Source organism: Anopheles merus, chromosome 3L (assembly GCF_017562075.2).
Source record: "Anopheles merus strain MAF chromosome 3L, AmerM5.1, whole genome shotgun sequence".
Classification (NCBI taxonomy): domain Eukaryota; kingdom Metazoa; phylum Arthropoda; class Insecta; order Diptera; family Culicidae; genus Anopheles; species Anopheles merus.
In genome coordinates this window covers 6,198,224-6,214,321 of record NC_054085.1, presented here as the reverse complement: position 1 = coordinate 6,214,321, position 16,098 = coordinate 6,198,224, and the positions used below count along the sequence as shown (strand labels likewise).

General features: G+C 40.6%; 1 protein-coding gene across 6 annotated transcripts in view; it reads right to left on the bottom strand.

Moving 5' to 3' along the window:
• Nucleotides 1–16,098, bottom strand: part of LOC121598934 (proteoglycan 4) — a 122,403-nt gene that overhangs the window by 19,899 nt on the left and 86,406 nt on the right. For all 6 annotated transcript variants that reach the window (XM_041926310.1, XM_041926315.1, XM_041926316.1 and 3 more), the window contains one exon: nt 5,576–5,784. In XM_041926310.1, the coding sequence (XP_041782244.1) occupies nt 5,576–5,624 (49 nt within the window). In that variant the 5' untranslated portion in view covers nt 5,625–5,784. The remainder of the gene's footprint in view (nt 1–5,575; nt 5,785–16,098) is intronic.

Below are 16,098 nucleotides of genomic sequence, written 5' to 3'. Positions count from 1 at the left end.
AGTAAATGTACCAATAGTGGTGCAATGTATAGTGATATAGATGTGTCTTACTGGATATAAAGTACCAGGAAGTTATTTTTTTATTATTCAAACACATATCAATAGGAATATGTTTTATTTACGCAATCTCAACTATTTTTTTGTCAAACACAAACAAAATTACGAAAAATACATATTTTTGTGACTACTTCGTTGTACATATAATTATGGTATGGTTTCTATAGTCGTCGTATGTTCGTTCGACGTATAGTGGTGGTAAACAAAGATACCTGAAAAACAGTTTATTATGTCAATGGATCTTAGTTTTACTATTTTTTGTAGGAATCACAAGGATTACTGCCATGATATCGATTTCTTACATCATTTGATCGTAAAAAATGAACGAATTTGATTGATGAAAATATCGACTAAAGTACTGTAAAACACATGTGGTCAACCCACATCCGGTACATTACTATCAGAAAACTCATTTTTGTTGCTTATTTTAGTGAAAAGGGTAAAAAATACTGAAAAAACAAAAACCTGATCAAAAGCCAATTCACTTTAGTAAATCAATAACGTTGCATAAAAGTTATGTTAAAAATACTAATAATTGCGTTGTTGTGTGGTCATTTATAGCGTTAACAACAATGTTAGTTTCGTTAGGAAATCCTAAGGATTTTGGAAAAATGTTGACACATTTCACAAAATAATCGATATTTCAGTTTCATTATCAATGGAATGGCCCTATTAATTTTTTAAACCCTTAGTGAATGACCAGAGAACATTTCACACTAACGTAAATAATTAGATTACTTTTATAAGTACGCTATAAATACGTTTACCTTATACTATTTAATAGTAATGAAAAATGCTATGACATCATAGAACATGCTTTGTTAGGTGCTGAATAAAACTATTCGACGCTCTTATAACTTTACATAGAATTAATTCAGACCCCTTCTACCATACCCATTAAGTTGGTTGACTACATATTGAAAAACTAGGGTAATAAAGTAGAGAATATTCAAGACCGATGAGTAACGCATCGTTACCATTAACTAACTGAGCATTATGACATTAAACCAACCTCGCCAAACTTTAAAGCCTTGCGTTATTTCCATGGTAAGGTAACGATTTTTCAATATCTCTGGTCAGTATCATGCTCGGATTTTTCCTGATCTAAATGGCTCTGCACAAAATTTAGCTTTAATTGTGGCGTCGAAATGAAGAACTAATGGGAAAAATTTAAACACCAAATGGAACAGCAGTTTGCCACACTCGACGGTGCGCCTCTCGATGCACGCTCAGGCGTTCGAGTGTCGATTCAACCTAACGAACCTAACACTGCCCGAACGACTACGGCTTCTGACCGGTCCAATCCGAAGCACGATCCTCTCGATCCGGCTCTTCGCTACCCCTGATAGTCAAATGAAGAAAAATAGACTTCACACTGCCACTTGCACACGGGTACGGCTTGATGTTTCATTAACCACCAGGGCATAGCAGAACCAGGGGTGGGACGCGGGATGGAGAGGGAAGCTTCATTTCCCCCAGTTTGAAACCGGTGCGATGGTTCTGGATAAGAAACCTGATCGAAAGTCCAAGCCCTCCGGTGCCCGAAACAACAGCCCGATGTACGGTTGGCATCCACCGGTGGCACATACATACAAGCACAAATAGCAAATGGTTTGAAATTTAACTTTAATTAGACTTTTCTCCAACTTAATTTGCATTTAATTGGACTGTATCCATCTCTGCAGTGGTTCCCGGACCGGTCGACGAGGGCTCAGACCACGCCGCCCATGAAGGTAGTATTTTTCGCATTCTGTTGCGAAAGTTTCGTCCCATTGGCTCATTGGGTCCATTTTTCGCACAACTTCCGCCTATTAGTGGCAATAAGCTTTCCCGAGTCCCGAAGGTGTTACGAGTAGTGCCGGTACGAGCTACCTGGAACAACCAAACCCATTGCTAACGGTGCGAGAAATAGCCACTGGCTGCTGCTGAAGGTCCTGGAGCAAACAGTGGAAACTTTGACTAACTGCAAATTAACCGTAACTTTTTACCATGCTGTGTCATGGAGTGGAGTATCCTTGCAAGTGCTACAACGCACAGAAATGGAATGCACAGGCTTGAAGAAGTTTTGTTTCGTGCTTTGATTTCTGTGAGAATTGTAACAAAAATAAAATAAGGTTGATTGTCTTTAAACTTTGAATAGCATTTCGTAACGTTTTGATGACAATTTCTTATTAACTAATCAGTGTTATGCTCCCCCTGTGAATCATCACCCACAGTAACGATCGCCCATAACCACACGGGCCACACTTTCCTACGGAGAACCAAATAAAAAAAAGCTGGTATTTCCAGCAATCCTAACGCCCAACGCTAAGGCAAAGAAACAGGCGTATCCGTTACAGTTCCGGTTCCGTTCCGGCAAATGCTCCGAAGGGAAAAAAAAACGCATCACACTCGAACCTCGTGCAGGCATAGAAATTGTTCGTGGAAATCGATACCGACTACCGGACGAGATGGCCCCTAATTGTAGGCAATCCGCACAGCGCGGTAATGATCACTGTACGCTCTTCAACAGAAACCCACACAAACACACTTGGCCACGCTGGCCGACATTCATGCGAAATTATTTTCCCCCGGGCTTACAAGACCCCTTGTCGCGTCGTACGTTTCCAGGGAAAACATGCTGCTGCGGGAAAGATAAGAATGTCCGAATTTTGGAGAAACCCATGAATGGTGAACAAAAAACTACCGTCGCCCTGGGCATTCGAGTGCTAGCAAGGAGAATAAAAAAATACCAGCAAGCACAAGTTAGCGAAACGAAAGGCTGGATAAACAAAACTTTTGCTCTACCGGGAAACCTCCATTCCCCTTGCCCTGCCTTCCTCCGGGTGAGACTTTCCGACTTTCCGGCAGCCAGAGACAGACAAAGGCGGCAAAAGTCGATAATTGGCGGTACTTCGTCTAAGAGAGGGCACATACGTGCAGCGGTACAGCTGGGAATGTGTTTTCGTACGACCACTTCACTTCACCTGGAGCGAATGCCGCTGCTGCGCACCGTGTGCTTCACAGCCCACCGCAGCATGATCTTTTCTATCGATATCAGTATGTTTCCTTGTGTTGTGTGTGTGCAAAGGTAGGCGTGCCGTTTGGAAAATGGGAATTTATGTAAATTTGTATCAATGGAGAACATACACAGGTATTTTATTACCGGATGTCGGTTTCAGGGTGCGAATGGAACATCCCTTTTTCCTTATGGTGCGCCTGCAAGGTAGGCAATCGGCAGTACACTACCAGCATAGGGTGGGTTCGAGTAGAGAAAAACGTCGACATAGCCTACAAACACACCGTTTCCGGGTTTTGCGTACGTGGAAGTGTGTTTTGAGAGTATTTCCCATGGCGACGGAAGCGTACTGCTCATCAGCTTGTAACAAAGAGAAGGAATGCAGCAAAAAAAGTCTACGTTGGGCACGGAAGTTTACCTGTAGTCTTTGTCACTTGGAACTAGAATGTCTCCCATCGATCGAACGTCCACAGTAAGGATTGGATTGTAACCCGAAGCTCTAATGCTGTTATCGGAAATTGGCTACAAAGTAGATACACCTGCTACCGGATACCGGGCCAACCATTACTATCCTATTATCGGGCAGGCGTTACGTCCCATCCCTATAGGACCCTTTCCCAGGCTGGTTGGCAATGGCGCACAAAGTGGATTGCTTTTAAGAGGGTCCAATAAAACCTGGCCCCTTAAAATATTTTAAGAGTTGGAATTTGTTGCTTCTGAAACTTGGCTATGTACTTGGCTAAGAAGGTAAACTTCACGTGCTTATTGAATCATTACAATATCATACGCCAATCCATAGCTTCTTCGCCGAACACAAATCAACCTCATTTAGATCCGTTCAATAATGTCAATCCGTAAGACGTTAGCGAAAAATACCAGTTTGAAACAAACTAATATTTCATACTTCCATGCCAAAACTACCAAACTATCCTGTTATCTTAAACACAGCACGTTTGTGACATTATTTTATCCCCTCCACTCAGCCCGACCATCCGAAACGGTTCAAACAATTCGGTCTCCATCTTTTCTGGAAGCGATTATTTACTCAACGCTTGCCCATAACTCCCTCGGACCCGACGCATACGAGCAAATGCAGTATGTCGTTCATTTTCGACGCTGGTTGCGTTTATTGTGGTGGTAAATTGCCCCCAGACGCTTCCTCTCGGCGAGCAGTTTTTGTCTGTTTCCCTTCAGATAGCGGTGCTGTGCACCATTCGAACCGAATGCCACTTATAGCGCTGTTAACCTCTGGAGGTCATAAAGTTACCATACTCGGGGCTCAGCTGATTCTCTTCCCCTTCGTGCCGTTGAACGCCGCCTTGTTTGGGCTTTCTTGAGCGAGCCAAGAAAGCAGACTTCTCGCTTACAGTTCGCCCGGACAAAGAAATACGACCAAAGTGAACCGCAAAGTGAAGCGAAGAAAATTATTTTGTAGGTTGGATGGCACTTTTCATTAAAGTTTTCCTCCGTCCTGCTTCCTGGCCCGGGTTTGGCCACTGCTAGTTCCTTCCTTTGCCTCCCCGCGCTTCATTGCGCTCGGTGCGGCTTCCGGTGGTGTAATGACATTTGCATAAACATAACCATTTCTTGGGCGGCTCAAACCTTGGGCCCAGTGCTGACCTAAAACAACTTTTACGGCACGCTTGTGTCCTCCTTCCTGTCTAATGGAGCCTTATGGTGCCTTGGCGGTTGGTAAATAAAAGTAGTGGAGAAAATGCAAAGCAAATCAGCCTATAGTTTGGTATGGTACAACAAATATGCAAAGAAACACACACACACACACACACACACACACTTGCTTACGTTAGGAAGAAAAGTGGACGATCACGACCATCTTGATGCAGTTTAGCTATGGCGTGACAAGTATTGGCTTACTTTGTGCTGAAATATTTGCGTGCCTGTAATTGTCCAACCTTTTAAAGGTGCTTTATTTCCCCCGACGGCGAAACGGGGTTCCAAAGTTAACTTCGGACCCAAGGACAATGTGTCGCTGCAACAACACATACACACAAGCCTGAACCGGCAAATAAAAAATATTTTGCAGTCACAAAACAGAAACCCCTTTTTTTAAAGGATATCCACTCCTGTCCAGAATATATCACACGCAAGGAAGGAATATATCACAATTACAAACTTTATAACCCCTGTGCCAAAAATGGGGTTGAAACCGAGAGGGGGCTGTCATTTACAAATGACTGACGCAGCCTTTGCTTCGTGGCTCGAGTTTGGCAATAATTAATCGCTGATTAAGGCGTTAATTTGTGGAATTTAATGGCGTGACGAAAACAAAAGTGTTTCTACGTGACCGTCGTGCCAGGGCTTAATATAGAGTGGCTTTTCGCAGGTCATATCACTCACGACAGCAAGGATTGATTGCGTTTAGAGAAAGTGAAGGGTTGGTTGCGAAGTACCAATGAAAAAATAAAAACGGATTGGATAAACAAACAAGAAATGTTTGTTCGCACATGCTGCGGGTAGATATAATGGAGTAAAAACTAAAACTAAAATAAATTTACTTACCATTTGCTAAGCAAACGCACAGCAGCAACAATTTGCCAAAATGCTCCATTGTGTAGTTGTTCTAGTTTGATTCGCTTTGATTAACCGGATTGATGTCACGAAATTTATAAAAAAGACGATCTCAGATTGTGGTGCTCTGTGCTAGGAAATTAAGTTGCAAGCGTTTGCATTATTTGTGCAATCAAGCTAAAGTGATATGCAGAGAGTTTCTGTAAAGAAAAATGTTAAAAAAACATAAATTAAATCAGTGGAAAGTAAAATTTCAAAAATAACATTTTCACAAACTTATTTTAGAGCATTAGCATTTCTGTTAAATGGAACATACATTACGAAAAATATCGATACAATCACAAATGAAACCATTTGTATTAAATCTTCTTCTTCTTTTTGGCTCAACATCCGTTGTCGTTCAAGGCCTGCCTGTACCACTTGTGTGGGGTTGGCTTTCAATGACTTTTGGATTACCCCCCATAGCAGGATAGTCAAGTCCTGCGTATGGCCGCACGGTCTAGTTGGGGCTTGAACCCATGACGGGCATGTTGTTAAGTCGTACGAGTTGACGACTGTACCATGAGACCGGCTGTGTTTAATAAAATAAAATTCTAAATTAAGTAGGGTCATTATTACAAAACGCCTTTGCTGTTTAATTGGCTAGAAATTATTATTATAGAAGTTATTTTAAAATTAGCGTATCAAGTATGTATATTAAGTATATTAAAGCATGCGCTCAACAGTTTAGATACACTATAAAAAAAACAAGGTTAATATCAGTGTCAGTAACAAAACATCTCCTATTGTTTATTTACCAGCAGATAAATGATCTGGCCGAGCGACAGTCATCTAACTTTTCCAGCCCAAAAGTCATTGCCATACAATTCACCACCAAATTTATTGAAGAATTTTTCCTATCCATTATCTAAAACTTTGAAGCTGAACGATTTGAACATTTGCTCTCAATAAAAAAAAACATCGTAAACTATATCGAGCGTTTCTGGCAAAAAAAAATAAAATAAACGCCCACTGGACGGATGCAAATTTTGAGAACAATAAAAATAGAACAAACTAAACCCATTTCCTCCATGATTTAAACCTCCGACACCTGTGAAACAAAAAGGTAGGCGAACAACAACTGCATTTAGCACCATTCGGCCAACACCAAATCGAGCGGTGGATAAATAGTTTTAATTACTTTAGTTTCCACGATTTCGTACGTTTCGTCCACCAACAGCAAGCAACAGCAAAATCGTTGAGCGTTGGTACCCAGCTTCAGGTGGGAAAATATGCACGACTCGATGCAGACTCGATAGCCAACGTGGATAAAAAACAAGAACGAAAATCTAATAGTGGCTTCACAAAAGCTTATGTAATAATAATTCATGAGCCAAGGTACTCCTATTGGGTTGGAATGCTGGCAAAAATAATGCTTCAGGATAGTTTTTTTTTGCATTAGTTTAAGCTAGATCCAGAAGTGAAAAAACGCTCACCACTGGACCATAGCCTGCGTGGGTCAGTTGTGTACTCTCGATTCTGCAAAATTGGCCTCACTTTCTATTCACACCACAAAGTCATCATGGATGGCAAAAAAGGAGCACTTAAATGCATTCTCCCATTCGATCCTACACTCTAGAACCCGAGCAGGGTGCAAGTGTGCAACATTTCAGCGCAAGCCACATCGGCCAGTAATTGGATAATAAACTGTCTGGCAAAACCGGTACGGTCTGTGCGGTGCATAAGTTATGGCTTTATGGAACTAGGACGATCCCCGGAAGTCCTGTGCGATTCCTTCCTTTCTACGGATATGTCTGTCGGGGGTGGGTATGAAATAAAGAAGCAAGTTAGTTGAGCTCAATTAGTGCTCGAATGATGATGTGTGGTCATTCGATTTGTGTTCGGCTATGTGTAGTGGCACGATCATACACAGCAAGGGTGTAAAATATTCATTGTTACCACTCCTGCACCACGTACAACCATCGCATGAGGAACGCGTTTGATAGCCAGTTACATAAATGGCGCTTTTGCCGTGAAATTGATTAATTCATCATTCTCGGCGTACTTGCCTTGTCTTGCGAACGAAATTCGTCTCCCCCTACGGACTGATTTGCCACCCATCGATCAACAATCGACGCCTGATCTGAAGAAAAGATCGCATATGTTCGCGAGCAACGAACAACGCCCTACATGTCAGGTCTCCATATCAAGTTGTGAATGAAGTAAGAGATCATGCTACCCTGACAGCAGGAGCCACCAGTTGCCCTTCCCATGCGAAGTGGGAAAGGTGCTGGAGTTAAGCAAAAAAACGACACCTACTTTACGATCTCTTTGGAAGCGTGCCCTATTTTTGCTTCGCGCTTTTTTGTGTTTCGTTTTTCAATGCACCATTCACAAATTCTTCACTTGGCGAGTTCAACACGAGCAAACCATGTTTAGTTTTAATTGCTTTAAGTGAAGCTCCATACACCGAGGCTCTGCAATGGGATAAAGAGTTATTAATATTCGCGCCACCGCGATCGGCATTTTGCAAAAGGCTCTAATTGCTACAACGGCGACAATTAAGCTATTGTGACGCTCCTTGCAGAGTAAGGCGTGGTACTGTGATTTTTCACATTTTGTTAACGATTGGCTACCTTTTTCCATACGGAATGTTGGTAATTTAATTAACTAAATATGCAGTTTTTGCTCTGCGACATGAAATGAAACAGTGTCTGTTATTAAAATAATTGCAGTAAATTGTGATTGTTTTTAGTTTTAACCGTGTAAGAATATTAACAGACATGCATTTACATATTTACATAGTTAAAAAAGCTTGTTTGATGAAAATTCTCTATTATGGAACATAAACCAATCAGTCTTGAAATGGTACACAAATCCAAGTCGGATTTAGAGACTGTACTAAAAAAAGTTTCTATCATTTTCGCTCAAAATATGTAATGCTGTTGGGTAAGCATACAATTGTTATAATAATTTTTCTACATGTATACCTGTATTGTAATTGCAATTTATACTTCTTTATAAATGAAGGATGCACGAAGATACATAAAGCCATTTGAAGGATAACTTTATAAGCAAATCTAAATGATATTTTTTTCTATTTTTTTCAAAACTAAGGTATGTTATTGGTAAAATAAGGAATATATATTATTATCTTCAAAAATAAGGTATCAATGATAATAAAAAAATTGAAAAAAAACCATCTTAAGCTCGTAAAATGCTTAATTTTAAATAATTTTTATGTGTAATGTTTAATTTAACCATTTTGGTAAAAAGAATTGATAGAAATAATAGATGTTATCTCATATTTTTTCCTTTGAAATTGCAAACAAACTTATGTACTAAGTAATTAGCTTTCAATTGGGCTGTATGGGATATATTTTCATAATAATAACAGTTTTTTTTATAATATATTAATATTATAATGTGTAATATTTTATTAATATAAAGGCACAAAAAAGGGGGACCTGTCTGGCGGTACAGTAGTCAACTCGTACGTCTTAACAACATGCCCATCATGGGTTCAAGCCCCGAATAGACCGTGCCTCCATACGTAGGACTGACTATCTTGCTATGGTAACTATAAGTCACTGAAAGCCAAGCTCACTTCACTAGTGGGTATAGGCAGGCCTTGACCAACAACGGTTGTTGTGCCAAAGAAGAAGAAAGGCACAAAACACCGGGTTTAAAAATCAACGAAAAACTAAACTTAAACAATACAAAAATAGTGCCTGTATAAAAAGATATCCGACCATATCGGAATGTCCAGTAAATCAGTGGTATCCAACAGGTTTTCCGCGGACCACATGTAGTTCATGGCGTTAACAGAAGTAGACCGCGAAAGAGTTTATTTTTGTCCCCATCAATAAGATTAAATTTTCAAAAGGCATTTCTAGAATAAGATAAGGACATATTTTTGATCAAAAACTTTGAACTAAATTTAAAAAAATGAATGCCCTCAATGGACTTGGGCCGCGGGAAATGTATTTTCAAAGCCAAGTGATTCGCGATTTTTAAAAGCTTGGGGAGCACTGCTATAAATAAATGAATTTAAAAATAAATAATACGCCTCAATACATTATTTTTCTTACTAACTAGAGTTGCAAACTGTATATTACTGGAGAATAAAGCTATAAAAGACAATATATCAGTTGTGCGGGATCTAATGAGAAGCATAGAAGGAAAAGTCGTTGCATTCAAGTTATCGAGTCGAGTCGCTTCTCTTCGGAGGTTGCTTACAGACTGAGTTTATTCTACGAAAATATCTATTACGTATGTGGTTCACGCATACTTATAATTAAACTTAACACTATCAACGCAATACTACTTAGCTATATATCTAATAACCTATACAAATACTAAAAAGATATTTACAGTGTGATAACTTTCATCGGTACATTAACACTTTGTTATTTTTAGATCTTTCAAAGAATTGTCAATGAAATACCTTCCGTTTGACGCCAAAATCATTTTTCCATGTTGAAAATTGCATATTTAACTGTCTGTACTAAGTGACCTGTATCTAAACGAAAAGGTCTTTTGGTCACTTCATTACCAAATCCTCCTTGAGGTAAACGTGTACCTAAAATCGTTTACTTCATAATCTTCCCGTAGGTCAATCTCACCTATTTTCCCTCATCAAAATATTTACTTTTTCTTAGAACATGTACAGACCTTCTTTCTCTAAATCTCTGTGTGATTCTCTCTCTCTCTCTCTCTCTCTCTCTCTCTCTCTCTCTCTCTCTCTCTCTCTCTCTTTCTCTCTCTCTCTCTCTTTCTCTCTCTCTCTCTTTGTCTCTCAGTCACACACAAACATACACACACAAGTACGCACAAAGAATCCTGAAATCCTCAATTGAAAGTTTCCTGAGAACGCATTAGCAAGTGCACCGTTGGATGTTAAGAAGCAGGAACACAAACAAATCAAACACTCAATGGTGTTTCGGTAATCCATGGCCGGATTTGAAACTTTGCCAACTCATCTAATTGCTGCTCATTTTCAGAAGCCAAGGATTTTGTACGGGCGAAAAATATGGTTCGCTTGCTCTCAACACAAGCTATTTTCCCTTTTGTGTTGCATTGTACTTAGTACAGATAAAAAGATAAAAGCTCAATTGAAATAAAATTTGAAAAAAACACACTAAACTCTTTTATTTTTGCTAAAAATTCTCAATTATAACCTTCAACAAAAAATCTATCATTTGCTGATTCTGTTCGTGCAATGGACAATTATAGGGACATACTATCGAAATTACAAGTCGTTAGAACAGAAAAAGTGCAGTCATTATCATCCCTGTAAATGAACTCCCCAGAAAACATTTCCTTGGTGCCTAACGTATAAATATTGAACCAACAACGGTCGAGTGCATTATACGTATTTACTTCCACTCGCTCCTGTTTGTGCTCGGCATCGAGCCAGCTATTTTCCACGGCAGCATTCATAAAACTTCAAACACCTCAAGAGCACTGCACAAGCACCACTTCTACTACTGCAACGCTGCAAAAAAAAACGAATCCCTGCCAATACGTTGTACGGCGGATTCTTGAGGCGGAAATTAAATGTCAGCAGCCCTGTCGACGTTCCACACTTCAGAACCTTCGGCAGAAAAGGGTGCAGATAAGCGCCTTCTTGGAAAGTGGCGCCTACGAAATGTCTGCCTAAAAGGTCCGAAACGCACCGCGAGCTATTTGCTCTACCTTTCCGCCTGCTGGCATGCTTTCTCTGCCTGCTACTTTATTGCCTGCCTTGAATCTGCCCCATCTTGGTGCGAATTTCAACCCGATTCGCCGACGCGAATCCAAGGAGCAATCATGGAAAAAGTTTTTTTCTCTCTCTCTCCTACTCCCCGATTGCCGAGAAAAGTCACCTCAGGGAATTTCAAGCCACGTGCGTTTTGTTACCTTTTGCCCGCCCGGCCCTCGTTGGTATTGATATAATTAAAAAGAAATTAAAAAGTTTTCCCTTCAAGATTACTTTTAATTTGATTCTGGTCGATGCAGTTCGAGGAAGAGGCCGCTACTCACGCCTCTACCGCCATTTCTCCTGATGACCATCCTTGGGGGAATTTACCGACGCTTTTTTCTCGCCTTGGTAATGGGGTATTACGTATCATGTGAAACTTATCTGTAGGTTTGACTTCAAACAGGATGGATCGGTTTATTTTTGGACTTTTATTCACTTGTAATATTGACATGATGGGTTTTCCTTTCTTTTTACGAATCTGATGTTTTGCAAACATAATCAACTCCCTCAGCAATGATAAGAAGAAAACATTATTCATTATCCTCAATACAAGTAGCCAAGTAAGTTCACCGTGTTTACCAACGGCACGAGCAAACAGAGCAACTTTTGATGCGCAAAGTTGAGCCCCAACAATTACTCTGCGCCTACTCTGTTTTTAGAACCATGTGGAAAGTGGCACCTAGGTGAAGGAAAAATTCACACGGGAATCGTAACTCTCAGCCAGCCCGATCCCGGTGACGATCGAGTGAATTACTTGCCATTAGATTTATTCCAAGAAAGCTTGAACGTGGGGTCGTAAGCAAGCGCAACCCCCTAACGCAAAAGTTCACAAAAGAGGTTAATTAGGTTTTATGGGAAATTGTAATTGTCTTTTCATGGCCGACACTGGGGATATGGCGAACGGGGGAAATTGCGCTCGGTTGATTTGCTCCCTATGTGGGAGATTTCCTCAGGGAATCTTTTTTTCCAATTTCTTCCCTTCTCCTCAATCCCGAAACAGAAATGCATGGTTTGGTAAAATTAATTACAAACCAAATTAAGGCCAATGATTGTCAGATTAGCGGTGAATTAAGCATCCAGCTAAAAGCGAGAACGGGTTCATGAGCTACACTCGCTCCAATCAGCTGGCAGAAGGGTAATAGCGGTGTTAATTGATTTCTTTACCGACCACGCTGAGCTAGTAAATGAAATGTGTGTGGCGATATTATTTAGACTTGATGTTTGATGCAAAATTTACGGTCAAAGCGCAAAAGTAAAGCCGCTCTTTAATTTATTAACCACTGCATACCACGGCTTTTCGTGGAAAGCATATGCTGTGGTATTAAAAATTACGCCCGAAAGGAATGCAAATACAACTTAACCGGAGCATTCCTTGCCCGAATTCTACACTTTATCGCATTGCGTTCAACTCGCCCGGAACTGCATACCATACGATTATGCTTCACATGACTGATTTGCCAATGCAGTTTCTCCAAATAAATGCACCCATTTTCCTCTGCCAGTGCTGAAACACTACATTCATGCACAAACCTCACTGCGCGTACCTTGCAAAAACAAACACACACACACTCAAACACGCCGGGTAACAGAAATCATCGGAAATGGATATATCTATCGCCACGCGAGTCCGTCGCGGCGCAATGTGTCGGCGTGTGTGTAGTAATCCATGCTCGGAAAAATGAAATGAATATGATGGAATAATATACTAACCACTACACCACACTGCACGTGGTCTTCCCTCGCACCGTCCACTCGTACCAGGCTGAGCGTGATGGGAAATGCTTTTAATGAAATTAAAAAATCTCATTTGATAATGTGCTTCTTCCGCTGCTGAATGCTGCAGTGCCGCAAACAGCGTTGCAACAGAGGCGGTTCACGAAGGGGGCAATGGGAAAGTTATGCCACTAGCGGGACCGTTAGATGGGTACAGATTTTTATCAGAAGGACGCGTTATGTTGCATCAAACCGTAAATGTCGGAGCACTCTGTGGCGTGAGACGGTTGCGGCTGACGGGTGTCGTTCGCGCAGATTGCATATAAGGGTGGATTTTCCAAATTTTCCACATTTTTTAACATAACGCTGATGCGGGTAAACGTTTATTACGACGGCAGCTAAATCAAAGCGAGGAACGCATTATGATGTTTATGATGAAAAGTGAAAAAATAGTAAACTTGCTGGAGCACCTTAATCCATTAGCCAGAATAGCTTGAATGAACGAAAATGCACATAAACCATTCGCTGTCATGCTGTACCAGATCGGTCTAAAACATTGCTAAGGTGTTTTTCTACAATTTTTGTAATAATCAGCTCCTTTCTACTAAAAGCTATCAGCTTTTAGCCTGTATGTAGCTCAACAGGCTGTATCTCAACAACAGCTCCAAACATTTGCTTAAAAGCACCACACTCGATCTCAACAGCCGGCAGACGAAAATTAAGCTCAGATCTCTAAGCGGAGTATTGCTGCATTGTTCAACTGATAGAATTTACATGCTATTGATTATTAGCATCATATTTAGGATAATAGTAAGTTCATGTTCATTCTGCGTCGTACTATATTGCATTGTTTTTCAATATAATTATTTGTCATGAAGGCTGTCTACAATTATATACAACTGTCTCAAATTAGTTACAGCTTGTCCCAACGCTATCCTGAAGCTGACAAAAGGATAAAAAAAGTGCGTAAAGTCGTGAAAGATAGTACAAAAACAACAACTGAAAAAACTGTGTATAAACATGATATAATACAGTTTAATTCCGTTAGTATTTAAACCAAAGCAATTTTATGCAAGGTACAATCCACCACAAACATACACGTGGTCTAAATCATTTCTCTTTCTTTCTCTCCTTCTCGATCAATTGAATGTTGCCTCAGATGCTAGTAATGCGATACGTCATCATCTATTGTATGCAAAACGCATTTGCATTTCCGGGGTGTTAAAAAGCATCTCTGCCCTTCGTCAGCAATCGCGAGTAGCCAAAACGGGCACGTCTGGCCACCAGCAGCTAAGTAGCTCGTTCTGTTGAAAGTCCATCAACCTAATCACTTGTCGCTGATCGTGCAGCCCGAGGGAGCGCTCGTTTAGAGAAAGGAAGAGACGACGACGAGCGTGAGTGTCCATCGGAGGGAGGCGTCCTTCCCGTCCTACCGCTGCCCAGTGGCTCATCTTGTAGTTTTGTTGCAATAAGTGGACATTATGTCATCATAAATCATCGCGAAAGGTTCGGTACGCTCGGAGGTGGATGAAAATCACTACAGAATATTGGAAGCTGGTGGCAGACCGTATGTCTGAAGCAGTAACCAACCAGCCACCCGGTGCAGACATAAGACAAATGTTACGCACGCTATCTTCGTTTTGTCCATCGTTTAGCGAAATGATGCTGCCAGGCATCATTGCTTTGCTAGCGAGAAGAAGCACTGAAATTTGTATGCAGAAAAATGCATTTCCGTGCGTTTGCTATTGGAGGGGAAAGCTATCAACGAATGTGTAGAAAACGCTGCCGCACGAAGTTGCCCGGAAGGCTGAGAACGACACTCTCCGTGGAACAGGCGTCGTCTATGATGCCATCAGTAAAGTGTGCCTGGCAAGTGCATCATCATCCACCGCGAGTAGTGCGGTGGGACTGTGAGGGTAAAGAGTAACTGATTGCATTTGCGACGAGTTGAGTTGGGTTCCTACTTGTGCTGCTGTTGCGATAACTTATCACAAACGGTGTCGGTGCTTCCTAGATATTTTTCGAAGCTTGGTAAGCATAGGAAGGCAGTGCCCACCCGTACCTCCAAGCATGCAACGTGGGGCGGGAATGCAGAAAAAAAACGAAACCACCAAACTGTTGTTTTGTAAACTGTATATGAGCGCGCCTAATTCTCCGTGACAACTTTGTCATCCACTCGAGCAAAACCGCCCGGGTGAAAAACGCACGTCAGGAGCACCATCAGCGTCACGTTGGCGTCGTGTTTTCGCCCGGGCGGGAAGGAACTAGTACAGCCTTCGGGACGCTCGGGACGCTCGAGACGAGCAAAACGGCTCCGCGCAAAAGCGTGTGCAGCCAAATTGTGATTACTTTCCAGCACGATGTATGTTGCGAGTGGTTATGTGGCGGATGTTACTGTGCGCTCTCTCGCTTTCCTCTTCCCAAGCCAGAAGGTTATGAGCAAAGTTTTAAATTGAAAATTGTTTACACTAAAATGCAACCAGCCAGTTAATAACTACTTGCGGGAAATAAATGATGTTAAATTTTATCAAAATTAAAACGCCCAGCCAACACTACCAAAGTGTTTGATGATGGTCATAACCATCTTATATGGATGGATCAATTTTACACTAATAAAAACATCAATTGAGGAGCCAGATATTTACCATAGATTACCAAACTAGATAGTTTATCTGCTAAGAATTATGTTTTAAATTTAACGATTTGCTTTTAGCTTTTGCAACATTTTGTAGTTGAAAAATACTGATTTGTTGTCAATTTAAGCTCATTTGTTGCAACTTTTTGATTCATATAAGATTGTTTTTAATTGAAGTTGCTAAAGCATTTTATCAAAAATTGATAAAAACAATTTCCAACTGTTGAAATTTATTTGCTCAAAGGTAGAACATGTTGAATCAGTTTGAAACAGTAATGTACAAATCAATACAATAATGAACATCTTTTAAAACTTCAATCGATTGAAAATGGAAAATAGAAACCAGTTTATTTATGTGTCCATTTATTTAATAACCAAAAAATCTACCAAAAATGCCTAACGAGGGGATATTACGGGAATAATTTTAATTAAAATTAGACTTAT